This window comes from Microchirus variegatus (assembly GCF_963457635.1).
Source record: "Microchirus variegatus genome assembly, chromosome: 3".
NCBI classification, from domain to species: domain Eukaryota; kingdom Metazoa; phylum Chordata; class Actinopteri; order Pleuronectiformes; family Soleidae; genus Microchirus; species Microchirus variegatus.
In genome coordinates, this window is record NC_139804.1 from 25,039,763 (window position 1) to 25,065,455 (window position 25,693).

Consider the following 25,693-nt stretch of genomic DNA (forward strand, 5'->3'; position numbering starts at 1 on the left):
TGGAATTCCCTTTAATTTGTCTGTGGTGCATTTCATTTGCCTCAGAAAACACGCATGAGATTCCCCCCATCAGTGGTGACGCATTATTGGTAATAGTGGTGTTTGTTAAAAATAAAATAACACACACAGAACAACAAAACCCACAGCATTACCCAACAGCTATTGACTCACGTAAGAAACATCTTTGAATGATTCACATTGCTGAACAAGGACTGTTCAACATTTCAAACAATGGCCTTTGTGTCCTACATGGAACCAAATGCCAGGCAGCAAGAGATATTTTAAATTTAATTGTAAACTGCAGCAGGGTTTGGGAGCTGATTACAAAAGTTGCCTTGGATAAAAGCAGAAAAAATAGTAAGGAACTAATGCAGGTGGTATAGTTTAATATTATATGAAGCTACAGCCAGCAGCCACTTATTTTAGCAGTAGATGGTCTGAATTTTTATGCAGGTAGTTGATGACCACTCAATACAGAGTTTTACCCTCTAGTTTTCATTCACACATTCATACAGGACATATATAATACATCTATCACATTATCATTAATGATGTTGCCATTACAGCCGGCAGCGGCAATTTGGGATAAGATGTCTTTGGGCACAAAGACGTGTAGACGAGCAGAGTTTTGGATCGAAACTCCCACTTTGCATATGACCAATGTACCACTGAAAAGAGTTAGTCTGGCTCTGTTTGAATGCAACAAAACTAAGCTACTCATATACAGAGTGCAATAGACGGTAAACCAACCATGTATCAGCAAAAGTGGATCTGTGATCATAACGTTATTACTCCCCCCCAAAAAATCACACCTGCTGAGACACAAGTTTAACTTCTGTCCAGCCGTCTTCAGTTCAATTTTCATTTTATTACTCCCATGCACAGAATGTATATATATATTTTTTTTTTTTTTAAAGTTGCCTCTGCATCGCGCTTTAAGTCAAACAGCTCACTGTTGGAAACAAGTTAATCCAACTGCATGTGGTGCACATTTGTCATTTTTGATAAAACCTCACACAATCTGAAATAAATCCTGCGACACAACGGGGGATGCGCACACAGCCATAAATCACCGTAAGCACAGGTTGTGCGCTCAAAGATGCACAGACGGCTGGTACTGATCAACACAGAGGCCTGACTGCGCTGAGTCAAGGAGAGGAGCACGCATAAATATTTAGGAGATAGTCACTGGCTCTTTTTAAGTCCCTTTCTCTTCCCTTTAATCATAGATTATACTGTATAGCATTACACAAACACCCCTCCATCCCTTACTTATGTTACAAATCACTGTTAAAAGAGACAGATATAGTTTATGTGCAGAGAGAGAGAGATAGTAATAACCATAAAACTGAGGTTGTAGCATTTACAGGTCTGTTCAGAGGAATGTTAAAAGAGCAAGAGGAGACGGGAGTCTGCACAGAAACACGCTCACATGGATTTGAAGAGCTTACCTGTTCTTAGCCACTGGTCTACACTACCCTCAGGCACACACACACACACACACACACACACACACACACACACACACACACACACACACACACACACACACACACACACACACACACACACATACACGCATGTATACATGTGTGATAACCACTTTATTATGATAGCCTCACTTGACTCCCACCTAAATCTTCTTCTTCTGCGTGTGTGACGTCCAGCATCTGACCTTCATACCTTCATTCCACTTTCACCATGCAAAAACCCAGTACGTCTGACAAATCTTTGTTAAATATCCTGTAATGACCTTCAATCCTTCGGCACACAAAGGTGACATTCTTGAAGGGCTGCACACACATTTTCCAAGAAAAAAAAAACAAAAAAAAAACAATCTGCTGACTGATCTGCAGAGACTGTCAAACTATTGTTAACATGATGTGAAGAGGCAGACGAGGACCTGGTGGCTCTCTGTCAGTGTGCACATTTTCCAAATGTCACATTAGAATACAAATTTGAGTCATGAAAGCTAATTCTGGAGAAAGTTCACTTCAAAGAGTCCTTAACTGTTTGCTATCTTAAAGACATACTTGTTCTGAGACCAGCTCTTCCATTACACAATTCTAGCACTACTCAGCTTGACTGAACTCATTTTTCGTTTTTGCTTTTCCATAAGGGATAGTACCTGGGGCTTTTTTGAAATTTGCTCTGGTGAGGTTCCAAGTGAGCTGAGCCAATTCAAAAATATGACGGCCACTGATTGGTCAAAGATGGCCGCTTTTCCATCATACACTACTCGGCTCTACTCCTTCTGCCAATCAGTGGCTGGCAGTCTGTTGACGTTTTTAGTATAGGCTCATCTCGCTTGGATCCTCACCAGAGCAGATACTCAAAAAAGCACCAGGTGTCAGGTACTATCACTAATTTAAGCCAAGAGTGTTGTCACTGTAAGAGTCATGAAAGTGACGTCCGACACAGGAATCAAACCGAACAATGTCGAACTCTAGATCAGTTCAAAAGACTTAAAAAATGCGTTAATATCCAACGTTTAGCAAGGACATTTCTAAAACCTCAATATTTAACAGAGGAGTCTGGTGTATTTAGCAACTGCACTGTTGAAAGCCGGCGATCGTGAGGCGAATCACAACTCTTTCAGCCGTACTTTGGTTCAGAGACTCCGGTCAGGCAGGAAGTAATGAACAATTCTCTGAACAAATCTATTTCATTAACTGAGTCTAATGATTCAGTACACTGAAAACAACAGCTTTGCCCGTCACTAGTTTGTGTCGAGCAGGAGTAGTGCTAGTACGGTATGACAGAAAAGTAAATAAATAAAGCTGCACATACATATTTCATTACGTATACATTTTTTAAATATGAAGTAAAAATATTTTGACTTCTAGAGACAGTAAGATCAAGAACAGCACTAAAGGACTGCAAGAGGAGAAAAAACAGAGTTGCACAATGCAAAAAAACACACATTTTCCACACAGGACAAACAAAAACAAGAGCTCACAGCTGTTTGAAGTCATCAATCAAAGAAAGAAAGAAAGAAAGAACATTGTTTCATGCTAAAAGAATTAAAACGTATATTAAAGGGGCTGGTTCTTTTCATTATGACCTAATCGAACAATCATTTGGCCAATTAAGTGATTTCTGGACAAAGACAGGAATGTGCACAACCTGCCAAGAGAAACTCATTAACATTGAAAGTGTATGTCGGCGAGGTTAACGCACAGCACAAATCTGCAGCGCTCAGCACAAATGACATCCAGACGGATGTTTTTTGGAGGGCTTTACGACTTAAACCTGTTTTCCATATAGCGCTGATTTAATGTACGTGTGTCCCTCAAGTCATATCACGTAGCTCGACTAACTCTCAGGTGGGTGAGGGCGGAGAGAAACTGTCAAATCAAAATGCAGGAAACGACCCTCACAGAGCCCATATCTTTGGGATTCTGGGTATTTTTGTTGCATGAGCGAATCCTCCCCTGGAACACGGTGGAAATTATTTCAAGAATTTAGGCCCATATGAAACATGACTGCACTCTAACAGGGGGTCCACTTACCAGAAAACAGCACATGTACATGGGACTTGAACTGTTTGATGCAATAAAATATTTTACAGTCCATAAATCAAAAAGCCTACGCCATAGCAGCCGGCCAGATGTCAACAATGCACTTCATAACCTGACAGACTCAGTGACCATGTTTCACCAACAGTCTCTGTATGACTTTATTTGGACTTCAAGATGCTTTTTGAAAGTATTTTGTCTGAATATATTAATGCTTTCTTTGTGTTGACTCTAAATGATTTGTGTGAGATGTTTGTTGGGAGTGACCAGGATGGACAAATGAGCAAATATGATTGACAGCTCAGGTTGAACAGTTTAGAAATAAAGTCAGAAAGTGAAGTTTGAGATGGTTTGGTCACGGGAAGAGAAAGGACAGTGACTATATTGGACAAGGGTGTTGAAGATGGAGGTGGATAAAAGGATGCCAGCAGAGAAGGTTCATGGATGTTGTGAATGAGGACATGAGGACAGTTGCTGTTAACAGAGAAGGACACAAGGGTAAGAGTTAGATGATCTGCTGTGGCGAACAATAATGCTGCGGTTATTTAGTGAATTTTTTTAATTGATTGACAGCCCTCTTAATTAAATTGTCTCTGCAAGTAAAAAAAATATGAAACTTATAGCATTAACGTAACACCCTCACTGGAAACTTCTGTATTAGCGTCTTTGATCTCATCAGTCATCAATCAGTTTTTCATTTCTCCGTCTCTGACTGTTTCGCAGTGCACAGCTCTCCCTTTGGTCCAGTAACACAGAACAGACTGAGCTACTGACCACGAGGTACAAACCACTGATACCAAGTTTTATGGTGATTAGAACAGGCAGTGGAGCCGACTGAACCGTAAGGGTTCAAGTCCTGCAAGAGAACTTTCCATTTCTATGTCAGGATTTCATCAGAAAATGTTTATCCGAGGAAATCACACACGATATACTTTACATAAAAATGTACACACTGTACATGCACACACTGAAGTGATTTCTCTGCAAGCCTGATGTTTATGATGTGTCTCCAGCGGGCTCGTTGCCAATCTCAGGTGGCAGCCATTAGTCAAAACATGGAAACATTTTCATTGCTCATGCTCGTACACTGCATGCATGTACGCATGTGTGATCAGTTTCTGCTTTTCAGCGAGTATTTGTTAGCTTCATACTCTGTTTTGATGCCTTTCAAACAAATCGCTGTCTTTTCTAGCAAAAAAAAGAAAGCTTTTATTATTGTATTTTCAGTCCAAATACAGCTTTATCTAGAATAACAGATCTTTATGGCAAATATTGTAAAAAAATAAGTGCCTTTGGTGACAGACTTTGGAAGCAAATTTCAAGGAATAATGACGTAGTTGTGTGATCTACAGATTGCAACGTGCTATCAATTGAAAGATTATAACAATTATATCAGCTCTATGCTGTTTGTTTATGTATTGTGGAAAAGAGGACCATGTACCCGTTCTCTCCAGGTTTCTGTTTTCACAACTGTGAGAACTGTGGTCTAATTGCAGCTAATCGTGTGCCTCTTTTGGGATAAGTGAATAAAACTAAATATAACTAACATTGTGACATACAACTTTATAAATACAAGAAGCTTTATACAAACTCCCTTAAATTGTATAATTATCACTAAGTTTCATTTAAAGTACTGCACAAACGTCTCAGATTTGTTGTTGTAGTAAGGCTATAATGACCACAGAGTATAATTATTTCTCAATCACTTTAGTGGAACACATCCAGAAAACACATACGCAGTTTTAAAATAACATTTTCTCAGAGGTGGAAGTGTCAAGTATTTAGTGTGACCTCCCCTTACACTCATGACCCTGGCTCTTTTAAACCAGGAGTGCAAACCTGATTAATGTTATTGGTAAAACCAGCGTTTATACAACTATTTCATGTCGACAAAGATCGGTTTATTTCGCCAAGTTAAACGACCGACTTTCAGTCACATCATTCCAATCCAAACGCCAATGATCACAGAATTTGACAGGCAGAGCTGGTGGTGCCCTGAAACGTTTGCACAATACACTCCATAAATCTTAATCTCTGTGTTCATTAAAGTTTTGGAAATCATTGAGAGTGAGCAAAAACAAAACATGTTGATGACCTACACTCAACAAAAATAAAAACGCACAAAGAAAAACTTGTAGTTATTGTTATGTGACAAAACAGAGTAACTATCCAAAAATAACAGTATCAATAAAGTGGCTTTAATTTGCAAGAATTAGGATAAATTTCAAAACAAAAGTCCTGGAGTAATGGCAGGAAGAACACAATGGGGGTCGATGATCCAACTTCAATAACGTGTGTGTCCACCATTAGCCTCACGCAGAGCGGTACACCGGCATGGATGCATGGACATCACCAGGTTGACGATCGTGGCCTGGAATGATCGTGGAATGATGCACATTCAGTTGTGTTGCCACAGCTTTAACGCTCAACCCAGCACTCAGCATGCCAATGGCACGCTCCCTTTGTGATTTGTGACATCTGTGGCATATTGACAAGTGACAAAAGTCCACATTTTGGTGTGCCCTTTTAATGACCAGACCATAAGGAGTGTCTGTGTACCGGTCATGCATATTGACCACTACTCTGCCATGCTCCATGACTCTCGTGAGTTAAAATACTCAATCTGAGATTGTAGTCAATAGCAGTGGCCAAGTGACACTGGATGACTGGGTTTGAGCAAAGCAAATGCATCAAGAATCTGAGCAAATGTCATGACATTCTATTTTTGTTCACCATTTCAAGTTTGTGCGTTTATATTTTTGTCGAGTATAGTTTAATTTCTGAGGTGTCTGTCATGCCCCGCTTTCATCTAAGCCCACGCCTCCTCCTTTTTTTCTTCTGCACGCAATCAGTTCACCTGTGACGGGAGCACACCTGCTCCCAATCACCTTCATCAAGCATCTATTTCCTGGTTCTCCGGTCACTTGTTGCCAGATTGTTACAAACCTCTGTGTGGTAAAAGTCATGGCTCGCTCTTGAAGATATCTCAGGTCTCTCGGGTTTAGTTATTGCTTGTTTCTCTGCTTGTGTTAACTTGGGCCCTTAACAGTGTCTTTGCAGTGTGACCACCAAAAATGGTCACATCTTCTCACAACTATATTTCCTCCTACATCCATTTAACTCATCAAGTAAACCTGTGTGTGGATATTAATGCTGCCTACTACTGAAGTCTTCCATCAAGTGTTGACTGGAGAGATAATAATAATAATTCTGCCGGATAACGTGTGTTCAAAGGTTTTTGAGAGACAGAAACAAAACAGTGACAGAGAGACACGGGCACACAAATATGGAGAGAGGGGGGAAAAGGGAAAGGGAGGGTGAACTCTGAAATCCCATGAGGAAATCATTATCTCCATTCCCGTGAAAGTACGTACACACACGAGAAATACAAGACATTTTCACTGACATTACAGTAAATAGACACACACACAGGTTTGCACGGGTACAGTATGCTTCTAAGGACACTACATTGACTTACCCTTATCCATAACCTTGAACTAAATACAATCCAATCTTAGCCCTAAACTTAACCAGTTCCTGAGACATGAGGTTCTGCTTCATTAGGACCAGGTTTTTTTTTTTTCAGGACGACTGGTCCTGACAAGGTCAGCGTTTCTGTCAGAAAAGGTCCCAAAGACTTCACAAATACACACACCAACTGACTGAGGGTGACAAATAAATAAACAGGCAAAGCAGGAGAACAATAAACCCTTTTTGTAACTTTTTATGCCTGGGTTTCATTCAAACGTCCCTCAAATGGGCACGTAGGTGCACACATAGTTTTTCTTGTGAGGACAGTCATAGACATAAAGCATTCCCTAGCCCCTTTACCCTAACTTAAATCATCACAAGCAAATGCCTAACCCTAAACCAGGTGCTAACCCTCAAATAAACCATGATAAGTTTAGAGGACCAGCCAAAATGTCCTGACAAAAATAGATTTGGGTCCAAATTTGTCGTCAGAGAGAGGAAAAAGTTGAGCGAAAAGGGTTAAAAGGTGTACACACACAGTGTCTCTGCATGGGGCAAAAATCAGTAAAGTTTGCGTTCCTCCTCCTCCTCCTCCTCCTCCCCCCTACTATTACCGCTTTCCCCTCTCCCTGTGAGTCACAGGAGCTGCAGTTGTAACTGATTACGACATGGAGGCTACCTCCAACGAAGCATTACTCACTGCCTCGCTCACAGGAAGGAGATGCACCTCTGCCTTTTGCATTTCTGTACTTATGAAGTGTCCACAAGGATTGAAAAAAACAAAAAAAAACAATGTGTGAACGTTCTTCTTTCCCTTAAAATACACCCCATGTGTTTGAACCATTTTGTGTAGTAAATAACTAACTCAAATTGTGTGTTTGTGTCCCATGCAGTCATCTCTCTATGGCTGGACATCTCTGTAGGCTTGTAGCCAAAACATTGCTCAGCATTTGAGAAAGAGAGAGAGAGAGAGAGGGATGTCACTGAGGGGGAGGGACAAATTTGTGTGAGAGAGTGAGGGTTGAAAAAGTGGGTGGTGGACCTACAGTGCTTTAGAGAGTGAGACATAGAGACAGACACAGAGAAGCAGCAGATATAATAACACACACACACACAGCCTGACAGCATCTTCTTCTCCCACCCCACATACACACACACACAGAAAAAGTGGTAGCCAGAGTATCTTTCCTAAATCTCGCCAGATTAGTTACACATCTTTCACACACACACACACACACACACACTGAGCAGCAGAAGCAGAAGCAGCAGCATGTTTCAGTGGAAGCTCCCCCAGGCAGCGTGCATCCTGTCGCTGTGCGTGTGTCTGCTTCTGGCATACGAGGAGGATGAGATCGAGGTCAACTTTGGTGACAACTACATCGATGAAATCATAGAGGGAGACACGCCAGAACGTAAGTATTAAACTACATGCATGCGTTCATCGGATCAAGATGTGAATATGCACTTTAAGTTAATCCTGGTGTGTGTCATCAGTTTCCTGTCGGAGTATTTTATGTTTTTGTGTACAAGAGATGACATTTGATTCATCGCTGTGTATAATTTGAAACTGGAAATGCAAGCAACAGGCAATGTGTTCACCGCCAAGTTTGAGAAAGTTGTTTAATGCTTTGGCAACAACGGCTGAAAGATAACATGAAATGGAGAAAAACACATCTAGAATATATTATGAGTGATTGATAATCATGTTGCTGCTGTTCTGTGAGAAAGAAACGGAGACAAAGGGAACAAATAACAATATGCCACAGTGTAGTCTGTTGGCATGATACAGAGTTTGAGATAGATTACAGCTTGAATGACAGATCCCCATCTGCAGAAGCACTTTATCATGGAAATCTTGGTATTATCACCATTTCCTTTCATGTTTTGGACTAATATGTGAGGATTGAGATGTGGCCATCTCAGACAAATACATGAATGACAACATTCAGAGGACAAAGAAGCCCGTAAAAATTCTTAGTTGGTATTTTTAGACTAAGGAGAAAAAAAAAGTCTTATCATTTGAGTTAAGTACAGTGTGTGTGCAGGTGGGCGAGGGGAGAACAGAGGTCACAGCCTGGAGGAAGACACAGATCATTCATTCTGACTTGCTCAAATCTCACAATCTCTGGGTGGAATTTAAATTAATGAGGGCAACATGAGGGAAGCCAGGAAACGGATCATTATAAAGAGGACGGCAGGCTAAAACAAGACTTGGCTATAAAGTGTTGTGAATGGACCGTGTAGGGTCATTGGTCAATGTCCTGTTGTGGAACTCAGAGTCACAAACACTGCTGACAGAACTCTGAGCAGTCACTTCCAAACTGTCTCCAAACCCTTGATCTGCCTTCAGGAAACCCTGATTTAATAAAATTGCATATATATATATATATTATAAATATAAATTTTGAATCTTACTATAACAAAGGTTCAATAGCATGTGTATGCATTGTGCAAATGTGTAACATAACTAGTATGAATGGTTTATTCAGCAATCTTTCAGCAGTAAAACAAAATCTTTTCTCAATATTGGAACATTTCTTTTATTGTGATGATATTTTTAGCCCCATTCGTTATAGAGAACAGGGGCGTTTTGACAACATAGAAAATGCTGACTCATAGGGAAAGTCTCAGAAGCTAATTCATGTCAATGTCAGCAGCTGTTCAGGAGGTGTATCTTCACGGGGGAACGCCCATCCTCGTGCTCACTGGGCAAAACTGGCATCACAGCTATTCTTTCTTTTTGTCCAGAAACTCACAAAAATATTTCACTATGGGTTTTTATGAAATAAATACATTAAATGGATACGAAACTGGCAAAATATAATGGCAACTGAACTATACATATAGCACAATTTTCCAGTCTTATCATCCACTCAAAGCTCTCGGCGCTTCATGCCACTTTTTACGCATTTTGATGGTCAAAGAAGCAATCATATGAAATCATACTCCAGAAGCTCTCTTTTCACTCAGCTCACTCCCACATGCTTTGAAATCAATCATAAGCTACTGTCAGACTGGAGCTGCTTGTTTGGTGAGCCATAGGGAGCAGAGTGCATGGACATTCAGCCTAATTCACTTTGAACCTCAGGGACAGGCAGCCAAAACAAATCCTGTAGCCTTGTGATGATTTCCCTCTAGAATACCTCTGCAGGTATAAACAGGCTCACAAGCTAATTGGAACAGTGTGTCTGACACATTTCTCATTACTGGATAAGGTTTCCCATGATTTTGCCAACTAGAGGTTGGTAATAATACCTCCCAAAGAACTATGGGTACAATTTAGTCTAGTGGGGACATGGTGTTAAAACTCTCTCGTCAAAAACATATCCCAGACGCAGCAATGGTTTGATTTTCTGTGAAATAACTTTAACATTACTCTTTCTATTTCCACCATCATGCTCTGCAGCCACACCGAGCCCTGTGCCCTGCAGCTCGTCAGACCTGACCAAGTGGGACAAGATCTTCTCCATGCTGGAAAACAGCCAGATGAGGGAGAACATGCTCCTTCAGTATTCTGATGATATTATCAAGGTGGAGATGGGGTCACTGCGTGAAGAGATGCTCAAGTAAGTTGGACTAAATACGAGAGGTTAGAATATTTAAAAATTAGAATAAATTAGCTTTTACAGAGGTTTCCTAAACCTACTCGGTCTGTGAGGACTGAGAAGATCCCCCAAAGTATATTTCTTTCAATATCAATTTTTGTATTACCTAATGTTGAATATTCATCATATGTGATGATTATATGACAGTGATTATAAGAATTGGTATCTTTTTTTTTGATATCACCGAATGGATTGCAAAATATTAAAACTATAGTGTGCAACCGTTACATATTAACAAATGTCTGTTAGATGTAACAAACCATTGTCAAATAAGTTCACATTATGATGATTAAGCCTATCAGCTCCACACAAGTCTCTCTGTGTTTAGATCACATGCCCCCTGGCGACATTCCTGTGCTGCACACAGGAAGTGATTCATTTTATGTCAAGACAGACGGAGGCAACAGCAACATTGTGCTAGTAAACTGAGACGTCTGCAAACAGTATGACTGAAAACACAGAGACGTGCCAACAAAAACCTGAAGAACTGAATTCTACTGCTCCAAAAACTCAGTTGCTTAGCAGTTTGACAAGATAAACTCTCCTTCCCCCTTTCACACATAAACACTCCCCCAGTCAGGTCTGATAGTATTGCTTGACAGAGTGAATGGTAAACCACCTAAAGTGTTTTACACTTCAGTTTTGCCAGTCACCCATTCACACAAATGAATTTACACAATCATACAGAGCATCTATGACACATTCAGCGCTTTTTCTATCCCTATCTATCCCTTCTAACCCTATAGTCATCACAGTGCACATCTTCAGTGCCCAGGAACACATCAGCATATAGACGGAATTTGGGATTGAACCCCCGACCTTCCATTTGGACAATGACCCATTCTGCCTCTGATCCACAGCTCCCCAAAACAGCAACCATTTTCAGATGAAGGATGCAGCATATAAATCATATTGTTCACATACAAACAGAGGCAGATCATTTCATTTTAAATTCTATGATAAATTGGGAGCAATGTCAGATTCTGTTCTTAAAGAAATATATTGGTCTATTTGGTCAGATTTGTAGCCCAGTATGGAGGTTCCTGTGGAGTTGCAGTGGAGACAGCAGGAATGAGGATGGCTTCGCAACTTGAGGCTCGCCTCAAAGAAACCGTGGAGCACCTCAAAATTGGAGACCAGACCTCTGCTGCTGCTGGGAATTCTGTCGGGAATTCCAACAACCTGGAGTCGATGCTGCATCAGCTGCTTTCCGCAGCAAGAGCACAAGCTTCCCGACTCGCCAAGCTGGAGACCAGCTGCTTCGGCAGTCCTGGAGCTGGCATGAGGAGGAATACAAGGACAGGGTTCGAGCTTGCAGAAAATGGAGGGGCTGGCCACCCAGAGCAGGAGGTCACACCAGAGGGGAAGCCTGTAGATGGGGTGCTGGCTGCACTGCAACAGACAAGGGGGGAGCAGGAGGAGGTGCTGGGGTCATTGAGGCAAAGATATCTACCTGCAGGTAAAGATATCAATCTTCCCATCAGCAATCAGCATGTCTGTCTTTACCTGTTGCTTCGCGTAGCTTTGCACTTTGCCTCTGCTTCATCTTTCTCTCTGCTGTCTTCATCTTTGCTCTTCACCTTTCTCCACAGAGCCATCCAACAATTTTTCCACCTTAATTTTTTTTTCTGCGTTGACACATTCAGGTCACAGTTGAAGTATTAGAATGAGAACCCCCCCCCCCCCCCCCCGCAGTCAAGCCTCGCTTCTGAACAACTAATCATGCTTCTTAAGGTCGTTCGTAAATACCTTTCCCACTTCCTCTGTCTGTCTCCAGGTGTGTTACCATCCTCAAGGGGCAACTTATCCTAGTATTCACGTACTAATATTCGTCTCAGTCAACATACTTGAACAAACCCAAGACCTGTACAGGAATGAGTTATATAGGAACAATAAAGCCCACTTATACCAATGTATTTGTTTTTGTTAAACATTAATTAGACATAGTTTGATTATGTACCCCTGCTAAAGAAAAAGAAACAGGCCTTTTAGATCAGGCTGACAGAGATTTTCATTTTTCATTCCCTTCCTTTTTTCATTGACAGGCTTTTACAGAAGACTGTTGAGTTTTATAGAAGTATATAGGAGTTTATAGGCAGTGTTTAAATAAATAACTGTGTACAAACAGTTAGTGTGGGACTGTATGTATGTGTAAGGTGTGGTACTATATGCCTTGACATAGCAGAGCTTGTACTCAGCTTTACTCTCCACCAATGAAATAAATAGTGATTAATACCTGTAACTTTAGTGGCGTAGTGAGTAAGTGATCCTGGAATAAGTTTAGTCTTGTTAACGTGAGTTTGGTAACTTCATTTCCTTTAGTTGATTACAGACAGACTACATAAAGCATATTACTCATCTCATATGCACGGTGCAGGCACACACACATGCAGCCACTGCACTGACTTCCATTCATTTAGACAGCCTAAAAAGCATTTTCCCTACCTTAATGGAACCACAAGTCACATCTTAACTCTAACCTGAACCAATAACTTAGAAATGAGGTTCTGCCTCATTAGGACCAGGGCTTTCGTCCCTTTGGTCCCTTTGACTTGAGTAATGTAAGTCTGCCCCACATACGTAGACAGAGGTGTAATCATTTGCCGGTGGCCACAAAACCCACACCAAAGCACCCTGGGAAAGTAGAACCAGATGGAAACAATCATGGATACGCACACACGCACGCACACACACTTTCTAGCATTATTCTTTGAGTGGCAGAAACTTGAGACAAAAGGGCAATATTTGTATCCTCTGTTTTCATAGGTAGGTCGTGTGTCTGCTAACTGTAGGGAAAGGAAGGTAGTGAGGGAAGCAGATGAAGAGCACAACACAGGGAAAAAACAAAAGTATACTCGTTGGTAATGTCTACTAAACCTCCAACAGAGCAGAGAGAAAAATTAATGAACTAATGGATCAGATAACCCTGAGGGACAAAAATGACCATGATCAATGACCCTGAACTGAACTTTGACTGTCTCTCAATTCAACCAAGGGCTTTCGTATACTGCAGCTTGACAAGCATTTACCTAAATATCATATTATGTTCTGATTCTGATAGTATTTATAACAAAAGCTAGATGTAGAAATATCAACATTTCCTTCATTGTTTTGTTAAACAAGAAACTGAGCCTGATCCTCAGCTTTCATTTTATGTGGAGTCCCACAAGGCTCAATTTCAGGCCCAATTGTTTTGTCAGTTTCTTCCACTATATATCATTAAAATATTCAAAATAAATAAATAATAAATATTTCACATTACTTCATCGTCCATTAGGAAAAAGGACAAGGCAATAATTTCACATCAAAATACCTGGGAATCCCACCATTTTCTTCATCCTCAGTGAACATAGGATCATTTTTACTGTTGCTCATCTTTGGCACTGCTTATTCTCACCTGCTTCATATGCATTGTTCCATCTCTTTACTGGCTTGTTTGCTTTGCTTTAAGCTTAACGTTCTGGTTTTGGGCTTTGTTTAACTGAATTACACAACATTTGCTCAGGCTCATTTATCATCCCCAAATAAGATTAATTTCCCTAAATGAACACTCTCCCTCGATGTTCAAATCAAATTTAACCCTATGAAATGCAATCTACAGTAGATCTAAAGAGTCTACATATTATCATTTAAACGTTGGGGTGTTAATGGGTTCATTAGTTAATTTAAGCTATTCGGTATTCCCAGGACATCCATAAATATTGACCTGAAGCCAAGGACAAGGTGCTTTAATTTAATCAATTATAATGAATAATGCATTAATTCACTGACAATAAACATCATCACATCTTCTTGTGACACAGGCTGTGAGATGGGTCTCCTCTTCCCAATGCGTTCCCATCGAATCTACACCTCCGTCATACCCGATATCCCTCTCTCCATCTCTTCATTCACTATCTGCATGTGGTTGAAGCCAACGACGATCGCCAACAAAACGGTGCTGTTCTCCTACGGCAACCGCCGCAACCCGTACGAGATCCAGCTGCTGCTCGGCCAAACTTCTGCGCGCCTCACGGTCGGAGGAGAGTCTCACCTGGTAGAAGCACGAGGTGTGGTGAAACCAGGAGAGTGGATCCACTTGTGTGGGGCTTGGTCATCTGATCAGGGTCTTGCAACCCTGTGGGCAGGTGGGAAAAAAGTTGCCTATATACCTGGAGTGGCTGAGGGACACGTTTTACCAGCCGGGGGTTCACTCCAGCTGGGCCAGGAGAGGAACGGCTGCTGCTCTCCATCTTCAAGCAGCGGGGTAGGCATGGCAGGGTTTGAAGGAGGCTTCGATGCCAAGCTGGCATTTGCTGGGAAGATGACAGGAGTCAATATGTGGGACAGGGTGCTGTCCGAGGAGGAGATTACCCAGCTGGGTTTGCCAAATGGCCAAAACTGTGAGCAGAGAGGAAACATAGTGGCATGGGGCGTGACGGAGATGGTGCCACACGGAGGCGCTCAGTTTATCTACTAACTTTTTGAGATTTTATCATCACTGTTACCATCATCTTCATCATCACCATTATTGTCTGCAACATCAATGTTTTCAGAGTAACTTACAGCTGTATCATCATCATTTCTGTCTCCGTATCTACAATTTGAATGATTATATTGCGTTTAATTCTTCTCCATTGCTCCTCAGTGCTATGAATATGAACACTTTTCCTGCGAGGAACTCTACTGAACATGGTCAAATGAGAGGAAGCCAGTGCTGTGAGAGAATGAAGTTTATTTTTTTAACCTAACCTTCTGAACTAAGGCTATCGCTCTCTCTCCCTCTCTCACACACACACACACTGCATTCTTTGTCACACCTGTGCACACACATGCTCACACTGAAAACGTGTAATGTAGCAGAAAACTGCATTTACCAACAGCTTAATTTGACAACAAGAAAAACAAAGGGCCTGCTGTTAAAGTGAATGAGTTGTGAGCTGTAAACAGTGTAATCACGAGGAAAATGAGTTCTCACAAACACTTACAAATTGTCATCATAAACGTGTAGCAGGGTGTCATTTAGATAATAATGTGTTTTTCTTCTTTGTATATCCACATTTGTATCACATGTTTCCTCTGCCTTTTACTGGAGGACATTAATGTAATAAAATATTTAGTTTACTAGCTTTGCTATCTTGTAGGTACATTTAAGCTAAAGATATGACTGATTGAAAGGTTGATTGAAAGCAGAGGAATATTACGAATGCATTAATGATGTGTAGTAATGTAATGTGTAGAGATTTATGTAATAACTGTGGAAATGAAAACTGCTGTATTTGCTTTCTCTTCAAGCCTGGCCAATAGTGACTTTAAAAAAGCATCCAAATTATCATTATTTTATTATTGTAATATTATTTTGTGAAAGAGATTAAATCATTCAAGACCTTACTTTTCCCAACGTGTTTACCCATTAAAGTGTTTACATTCATATTCGTTATATAAGTCCAGGTTGTTTTGTTTTAATTTTCAATTAATTTTTGGTTTATATATATATGTCTCCTTTTTTGATACTACAGAAAGTTGTTATGTTACCGGATATTGAGAGTGTTTTTTTAAGGTGTGAAAAAGAAACTGAGGACATGTTTACACAATTTAATCATTTATGAACTAAGTCGCATTGTATTATAATTGTAAATTGCTTTTGTTTTTCTTATGAAAGGGTAAAACTGAATGTATTTTGTACATAAATATATTTTACGTCACATGAGTGGATGAATGGAGAAATGCGTTATGAATAAACATTTCAGTCTATTGTTAATCTCACTTCTTGGTGATCTGTGTTTTGTCAATAAAAGAATGAAAATAGTGTTTGACTGTAGCTGCTCAGTGTTCTCACACAGTTTAAAGTGACATCATCATAGAAGCTGAATAGTGGAAGATAACAGGCTCCTCCTGCAGCTATAATCACATCCACTTTTCTGAAACTGTGTCCTGTTATGAAAATAGAAACGCTTCCCCCCTCATCACCCAGCCTTTCCCAAAACCAAAGTACAGTACCTACACATGTTTTGCAACAGCTAGGGCAAAAACAGACATTGAACTCTGACACATGACTTTGACACTTTACACACTGCAGTGTTACCTTAAGATCAGGTTTTACTGAGAGGAAAAGGAACTCTTGCCTCCGAATCCCTTTGGGGTCAAACGCATACCAGATGTGAGTGTGCATACGTGCGAGTGTGCACACTCACATCCATGAAACTTTTCACACTTTATCCTGCTGTCAGCTTCCTGTCAACACTAGACACTAGATACACGAGATATTCTACAGCAATTAGGTTCTGCTTCGTTAGGACGAGGTTTTGGTCCCCATGAGGACTGCTGGCAAATGTGTGGGTCAAAATATTGACTCTGTGATATATATCGTCCTTCCTCGTTCAATACAGCCATCGATACACCAGGGCGAATATCAAAATCTTAGTAAACAATTAAGGCGCTCTAAAGTAGCATCACTACTTCATGTCTCCTTGTGGTGGCGCTGCTCAAATGAATGAGGGAAACTTTTTGGAAGTTACCTACCTACCTAGTTACAACAGGATGGAGATGCTCCATCCACGCTCAATACATGGGCTTTATGTTCTCTATGTTGTGAATAAATAGATAAATCCTGCACTTTTAACTTTTCATGTTTTGTTTTCTTGAGTTAGACCAAGGATCTGCAACCTTTACTATGAAAAGAGCCATTTATGACGCCACCCAAACAAAACTAATCTGGAGTCGCAAAACCCATGTGACTCATAAAATTTAGATAATATCACATACGTTTTTTAAACAGATATGCTACATACAAAATAATGATAGTTTGTTGCATTAACTAAAACAATAACACTTTTGACATTTCATTGCTGTAAGCAATAATTGGATTTTCCGTAGTTCATGCTTGAGAAAACCCGCCTGGAATACAGTAAACATGTGGATCCAAAGATGGACATGACAAGATTTGTCAGGTTTGGGCTGGTTTTTCAATATCACACTTGAGGTAGACATTGGATGTGATGCACAAAATATTAAAACAGTTTTATTAATCACCTTGATCTCCAAATAAGAGGAGCCACTGCAGGACTGAAGGGCCACATGTGGCTCTAGAGCCACAGGTTGCAGACCCCTGAGACAGATATCGTGAACGCTATATGATTGTCTTGCAATATATCGATTATCTCAGAATCGTCGTATTGTGATATTATTGGTATCATGGACCATGTATCGCGTATCTTATCGTATTGTGAGGAACCCGTGTGATTCGCACCCTAAGCGTGTGTCTTTGCGATCTTGTGTTTATTTTGAAGTTTCAGAGGAAAGGAGAGTTGTTGTTAAAATGGCAACAAGCGGTTGAAACATTCGGAGCGCAGTAGATCAGCAATGTCCAGTGGGGAATAAACACTGAAAACTTCCAGGGCTGCATTAAAAACTGGCCAAGAAAACATGAATCTGATCCTGCTATGATAAAGACCTCCAGCAAGAATTGCTGGAATCACTTTCATCCTCTTTCCACTCGGTATGGGTGCGTTTTTGAGACATAGTCCAGGTTGAATAAGCCCCACCATCACTTTAACTCAATTGCCCCAAGCTGGATCACAATTCTCCCGAATGATTTATGATTTCCTCAGTGCTCACAAACAAGGCAAAGTTATCATATTCCGTACTTTCAACTAGTGTCTTGTAGAGTGGTTTTATGTGAGGAGTAAATCTATAGGACATGCTGAAAATTTCTATGTCTAAGTTTGGAAACAAACATGATTGAGTGGCAGACACTGAGGAATGCACGACAACTGTCAACATTCAAATACGCCAATATATAAATTTCAGTGCACTGAGGACAAATATTCCCATTATTTTGTACCTTATCGGTGAGTCTGGCAGCACCAAATAAATACTGGACAACAAACGATGATGATATTTGCCAGATATTAACTTTATAGTGCTATTTGGATGAAAAAGTAAAAAAGATTAAGAAATAAGTTCAACAAGGACAAAGACGGGCTTTGTTTCTGAGGCACCTTACGGTTTGAGGTCATTCCTCCGATGCCAACTGGCAGACAAAAAGCAGAAAGAGTATATTTGTGGTCTAACAAGACCCAATTATATTTCTCTTTCTTTCAATATAAAACTTAGAATAATATTTTCAACAGAAAAACCAAAATGCACATAAAAAATAATGTTGATGTTATGACTTCCTGAAGAAAGATTGTGGTGCTTCTGTCTCTATTTGCCAGCAGTCAGAGCAACGACATTTTAATGCTCTTTCCCAGTGGCTGTAACCACATGGTATCTCTATTTTCACCCATTGTTTCATGAACAAAAGGTGCTAAGTGTCCTCCAGTTCAAACGGACACTGTATGAAGCAGAATGAAAGTTGGAATGGATGGATGGATGGAGAGGAGGAGAGGAATATAAATGTGCACATTTGTTGACAGTGTCAGTGTGCATAACCAAACATAATCTGTCGAAAGAAAGCACACCAGTGACAAGACTAAGCCGACATTCTATATTCAGATCATGTAGAGAATTAGAGTTATCTTAAAAAAAGTATTACGCAGCACACACGCAAAGATATTTTACCTGCACACAACAACACAGCCTTTTGTTCCCGTAATAAGTACCATTTATATACAGTATGTATTACCATCATGGAGCAGTCGATTAGTAATAGCTGTTATTTACCGTCATTATCGTCCTCACGAGGCTGGTAATCATTACTCTGAATTCATGATAGCTTATGATAGGATAAAGATGTAGTTTCCTCCTACAACTAATAATTACATCTGTAATTCCTTTCTCCACTTCTGTGAAACAGATGAGCCCATTGTTGCAGGTCTGGTAACAGTAAAAGCATACAAGGACGGCACAAGGCAAACCCACATGTCAGCCATCAACAACTGAATAAGCACAAATGACAGCCATGAATCCGGTTAGTGATTCTTTTTAAGAGGAGCTTCTCTGCGAGGCTCTTTCTGCACCTCCTTTTCCTTACACTCTCTACCAGAACCATACACAAACACAAACATACATTTCCCCTGTCTGGGGAGGAAGATCTGTTTCTGTCTGAGGAAGCAGAAGCGGAACAGAAAGAGGAGATTCGCTAAGTTTGAGAGGCTGAAACTTGCCAAGAAAACACTGTTGAACACTTAAACCACACCATCACGGAAACAACATGATGTATGTGTCACTTTGCCCTAATAGCACCAAATATTGAGGTTTGGTAGGACAAAAGTTTAAGGTCTCTACTCGGTTTATTTTGCTTTTCCATTAGGGATGAGTGCAACGTCCAACACAAGAATCAATCCGAACAATAACAAACTATAGATTAATTAAAAAGAATTCTGGAACCTCAATACTCTCAATATTTACATACAGGGGACTCAGGTGTATATAGCGAATCACAACCCATTCAGCCAGATCAGTGACTGTGTCAGACAGAGTTTGCTCCCCGGTCATACAGGAAGTATTGAACTAATCTTTTTTATTAACTGATTCTAATGATTCAGTACAGTTTTGGTGCAGCCGTGCTATGACGACCACGTTGAGGAGGAACTATAGCAATGTAAATCGACGTGCCTGATACCAAACCAAGCAGAGCAGAGTCGAGCCGTGCCATGCCATGCCGAGTAGTGCTACAACTATAATGGTTCATCTGAGATTTAAGTTGAATTAATGATACTGGCTTCACTGGTAACAATGATGCAGACAGTATATTCATGAAATACATTTTCATTTGTGAACCACAGATGTTTTATGGTCTATTGTGTCAATCACCTGGATATAGTAGCATTTCAACACAATGGATGCCAACAAATGGAGTCAACAAATATTATATAGGACAGTCATGTATGTATTTGTGTCAGCGTCATACTTCCGTATAACAAAAATCTGTTGTATTACAAACATCACCACCTTTATGTGCATGTTTCTGCACATGTTTAAAAACATTTTCATCACTTTCTAGTCATTCTTATACAGTGTGACTTATAGTGCGTTTACCTACCTCCCAGCACACTCAGTGTTATGGCCTCTGTGTGCTCGGCCAGCAGATCGGCCTTGGCGATGGCAGCCAGGGAGAGGTAACTCGACATGTTCCTGCTCAGCTCCCTGTTGCCTCTCTGCAGGAAGCGCACTGCTACCGGGACGGCCAGCACCATGACTGAAGGACAACTGTAGTTCTGGGGGACACAAGCAGAGATACATGAAGATGGCTGGGGAGACGGCAGCAGTAAAGAAATTCAAGACTGGAATTTTATGGTTCTTTAGAACCTTCCAGTATTGCTCCACATTATTACCAGAGGGAAATTGTTGGAACACATGTTTACTGGCATGGGTTAGTTTTGCAAAGTGAGCAAAATAGAGTTACTGACTAAATTGCACAACAACAGGATACTGAGAAACTGATGGTACTGGCAGGAGCAGAAATCCTATCCTTTCTTTCCCGGGGTTTGCAAAGTTAAACAAAATAAGTAAAGGAAGTTTGTTTTTCCTTTTTTTCTCGCCATATAGTGAGTAGCAGTAAGATAGTAAGAAGTTAAGGTTTTGTTGGTTAGATTTACTTTGTGATGTAAATGCAGAGAGTGAAGGAGTGATGCTGACACTGCTGTACGTTTGAATGAAGCAGGAGGGAAGGGGTTTGAAATGCACTAGCACCCTCAACTGGAGAAATGAGCACAAAGTGTGCTTTTCACTGCTTTTAAAACATGTTTTTGCATTTAAGCCCATTGACAGTGATAACATAAAGAAGCTATGTGCTCTTAGAAAAATCTTGAATACTTTTTCACCTGTTTACCACTGATATCTCTCTCTCCCTCTCTCTGATATTCATGTATCTACACATGCAGCATTCCATCACTCCTCCTAATCTGAACATTGAAGACATTTGGAAACAATGCTTTTACTATATTTGTGTTTGACATTGTTCTGGTCAGCTGTAGTATTGTATTGTATTTATTATTATTTATTTTTTTTAAAGAAATGTTTCTTGCCCTCTGTCATGCCTCTATTCTGCCACACGGCGGCAGTGCAGGCAGCATATTTATATAAAAGTGATCACCCCAACAGTCAAGGTAATCCATTAGTCTGTCTATTAAATAAAGTATGCAGGTAAAATGAACAGTGAGGATTATTTAATTATCACTATCAGTATCAGTGAGAACTTTGGGCTTATTGTTCACCTATGTTACATGACTACTCACTGTATCAACAGGGATAAGGTGGATGCTTGTCATTTTGCCCCCTACGGCATATTGATTTGTCTGTCCTATCTTACCAGTGAAGGTCACAGACGAAGGAGTCATCTCATCCCGAGACAGAAACGTGTTTGTATCTTAGAACCTGCGTCTCTTAAGTATCTTAGTCTGTCGCTGACTTCTCTCCTGCTCTCCGTGGGAGTTTGAGTGGAAAGATATGAAGGGCGTTTGTGCGTCTCTAGCTTCAAAAGTGACGTGAGGAGACACAGAGATCAGACGAGATAAAGAGACACGGTAAGAAAGAACAGGTGGGACGTGAGGTAAAAATAGGTTGAATGGAAGCAACAGACGAGAGAGCGAGAGAGAGAGAGAAGAGCTCCTCTGATAATTGTCGAAGGTAGGACAGTAGAGCTAAGAGCTGCTGTCAGACACTTTAGTTTCCCCTCAGCGTGTCTGTGGCATTACAATAGTATTAAGCACATGTCTCTTCCAACAGAAAATAAAGAAATAAAGAGAGAGAGACAGAAAGAGGTCTAATGGGAAAGAAGACTATTCAGATGTGCCTTTTGAAGCCTGAAAATATAAGCTTAAGCAAAACTAGAATATCCAGAATACATGCTTTTTATAGCTTAATAACTGTTTTTTTTTTAATTCCTGTGATTGGCTATGTAACGTCACCATTATAAAACAATAACACAGAGAATAAGTAATAAACCCAAGAAAGAAAAACGTATATTGACAGTACTGTGGAAATATTCATATACATTATGTGTTTGACGCAACAAAAACAGAATTACAATCATGTGTTATTCAAATGTAGGCTACACAGCCACCATGTCAACATTATGTGCTGTATGTGCAGAATATGCTCCTGTAAATACGTATTTAAGTGTATTTTTCAGTGAATACACCAGGGGTTCTCAAAGTTTTTATACCTGAGGGCCAATTTAGGAACCCAACATTGGACTGAGGGCCGCCAAAGGAAAAAAAAACAGAAAGTTAACACTTATTGGTCTGTATCCAGTAATGTCCAATAAACATTTAACAAGCTTAGTAGCTATCAACTGTTATTCACTGCGGGCTGCCAGAAATGTTTCTGCGGGCCGCCATTGGCCCGCGGGCCGCACTTTGAGAACCAATGGAATACACAATACTAAACTGTGTGTGTGTGCGTACCTGCAGGATACAGCTGGTGATGTCAGAGGCTATCTTGGCATGTGGCGTGTCCTCCGTGTTTTCACCTTGTGGCGTGAGGTTATGTTCCAGACACGACTCCCACAGCCCCACCAGTGCCATGCTGTGCCGCTCGATGGAGCTCGTCTCCCTTATCGCCGTGGTGATGCGCGTGATGCAAATCTCCACCACTGCCTGGTCATTGTCATTGGTCAAGTAGTCCTGTCAGCCAGCAGACAGTACCAGAATGCAACATTAAGGACACAATGATACATTAAGGACAAGAAGAATTATTATGGATACGATTGTTATGAATCAGGGATGAAAGTGCTGAGTTAGCTCTGTAATATTTTGCGTGTGTGTGTGTGTCCAAAAAAGTTTTCTCACCGGTGAGCAGGAGATAGCCTTAATCTGGTCGAGAGCTTGTGACAGACAGTCTTCAATCTCTGTGTCGTCCAAAGAGAAAAGATCGCCCGCTCTGGACAGATCCCTCTGGCCCAGCACCTGACTGAAGAGCTGGTGCATGATCCTAGTCCTGGTTTAGGACACACCTTTGTGGGCCTGTTGCTTAATTGGAAATGAATAAATCCAGGAAAGTCTTGAAGATGCTCCTCATATCTTGGATTTAGGAGACAATGACAGTAAGCTCCAATTGAATATAAGGAGAAAACCACGTATGGACAACACCATGGGGATCATTTATATTATTTGTGTATTGGGATGAATTCCTCTTCAGTTTAACCCAGCAGCAGTTAGATTGGAGGAGAGTGGGACCATTTTGACCCAATGTGTTTCTGGGTCTGCCCTGTTACCATGGAAACAAGGCATATTCTGTAGAAGGCGCTCTACAGCAGAGTCCTAAAGGAGAGAGGGAGAAATAGAGAGAGATCAGATTAAATTGACTATTCTAACATAACAATTTAAACCAGTAAGAGAAGCTGCCTATATATATAATATTATTATTTTTATTGTTTTTAGGCCTCAAAAAAATATAATAAAAATACATGTAAGAGTGATGCCACACTCACCCCTGTCTGTTAATTATAAAGCTTCCTTAGGTTAGCATTAATATTGGAAGGAGGGAAACAACTGCCAGCCCAAGTCTAACTCAACTGAGCTACTGACTATAGTAACGTGTTAAAATAATGAAGTGTGGGTTTCCATTTACTAAGGAGATTTTTATTTTTATTTTTTAAATCTTACAATTAGCTGAAAATAATACTGGCAGTAGTTACTGTCTACCTTCTAAATTTGGATCCGATATGGCAAAATAAAAATTATATTAATGGTTTTTAACATCATTGTAAATAATGTATAGTGTGTTTATATTTTTTTCCAATTAGAAAAAATACACTTTCCAGTATTTTGTTAGGGCTAAATTGATTTAGAGGTGTTAGCTAACCATTACCTGATGCTGTCAACCTAAATTAAACATTAAAACATTAACACGGATGTTCCCTGTTGTCCTCCCACACCCCCCTCCCCCTCCCTTGGTGTGGGCATGGCCAAATCTCCTCCCCCTTTGAAGATGTCTTCAATCAATCCTGATCACCTGTAGTATATCTGCTTTGCTCTTCTCTTCTCTTCTACCACTGTTACCATACTGTTGGCCAGCCCTCTTGAAGTGTTTTCCTGTGTTGATATTTTGATTTTTGTATTTTCTTCAGTGTCTGCCTCTGTTCAGCTCCAACACGCCTGTTCCATTAACCGGCCTCTATCTGCCCTGGATCCTGGACAAATCCATTCTCTATGCCCCTGCCTGCCCACCACCCTCCTCCATTGGACTTCAATTTGACTCTTCATAATAAATTCCCTTTTAAGACTGCTAATCCAGACTGAGGTCATATGTTCTGTAAAATTAGGTCACTAAACTGAACCTTAACACAGTGAGGAGCAGCAGGTTACACACACACATTAACACAGGTTTGCGCAGCTATCCCTGCAAGGATATGCACTTACTTCCATTGAAAGTGTTATCCCTAAGCCCTCAGAAATGGAAGTTCTGCCAGGTTTTGGTCTCCATTAAAGGAGTCATATTATATCCTATTTCTCCAAGTGAACCTAGTTCCCTGGTGTCCTAATGAACATGTCTGTGACAAGCTTTGGTCAAAATACCATAAGAATGAAGCACCACAGCAGTTCAATCTCCCTGCCAAAACAACCCTGTTCAGAACGCTCAGTTTAGTAGTATAATGTAAAATGAAACTTAAGGGACAGGAAAGGACATCAGCCACAGAGGCTACTGGGAGTTAACAGCAGTTAGCATTTGTAAAGGTGATCATTTGCAGGCTCCAGCAGGCACATTGCTGTCATATATAACATGTATCCACTGGACAGATAAATCCTCTGAGGCTGGAAGTTTGTGTAAAACTCTGTGCTGCACTGTGGAGCCAAGAATAGAACTTTTCGCGGACTTCCGGTTTTCGGATACTCTTGCCCTCGCCGGAACTTTTGCGTGTTTTACAGACAAAGGGGAGCTCCGCGAGACAACAATTCCAGGAATTTTGCGTCTTGTGATGTCCCAGTGAGCGCGGAAGTCAACATCGAGTGTTTCATCTCCTGAACTTAGACTGAAGAGGACCACAAAAACATGAGTGTTTTTTTCATACTTTGCCGACTGATAGGACCTCCAGAGAAATAAGGATTTAAATGATTAAAAAGTTTATTTTGCATAATATGACCCCTTTTAGTCACACACAACACAATTGCAATGAGACGTGCACCTGTTTTAATGTAGGAAACATGATAAAACGTGTTTCCTGTCTTGCTCTGT

General features: G+C 40.5%; 2 protein-coding genes across 2 annotated transcripts in view; one reads left to right on the forward strand and one right to left on the reverse strand.

Annotated features, from left to right (window-relative positions):
- The window catches only part of veph1 (ventricular zone expressed PH domain-containing 1), a gene marked incomplete at both ends in the record, with an annotated part of 65,402 nt that extends 41,957 nt beyond the window's left edge, over positions 1-23,445 (reverse strand). The window contains 3 exons of the mRNA XM_083886915.1: positions 20,559-20,733; positions 22,924-23,142; positions 23,308-23,445. Of these exons, the coding sequence (XP_083743041.1) occupies positions 20,559-20,733; positions 22,924-23,142; positions 23,308-23,445 (532 nt within the window). The remainder of the gene's footprint in view (positions 1-20,558; positions 20,734-22,923; positions 23,143-23,307) is intronic.
- ptx3a (pentraxin 3, long a) lies at positions 8,206-16,296 on the forward strand. The gene is made up of 4 exons (XM_083887088.1): positions 8,206-8,401; positions 10,396-10,555; positions 11,614-12,053; positions 14,398-16,296. Exons 1-4 carry the CDS (start codon positions 8,260-8,262, stop codon positions 15,051-15,053), a joined length of 1,398 nt encoding a protein of 465 aa, XP_083743214.1. The 5' UTR covers positions 8,206-8,259; the 3' UTR covers positions 15,054-16,296.
- Positions 23,446-25,693: the final 2,248 nt, after the last annotated feature.

Bases quoted from the DNA above. Each gene is read 5' to 3' on its own strand.
- ptx3a (XM_083887088.1), top strand. From the start codon at position 8,260: ATGTTTCAGTGGAAGCTCCCCCAGGCAGCGTGCATCCTGTCGCTGTGC. The intron at 10,556-11,613 runs GTAAGTTGGACT...CTATTTGGTCAG, and splicing joins CTGCGTGAAGAGATGCTCAA to ATTTGTAGCCCAGTATGGAG. The intron at 12,054-14,397 runs GTAAAGATATCA...CTTGTGACACAG, and splicing joins GCAAAGATATCTACCTGCAG to GCTGTGAGATGGGTCTCCTC.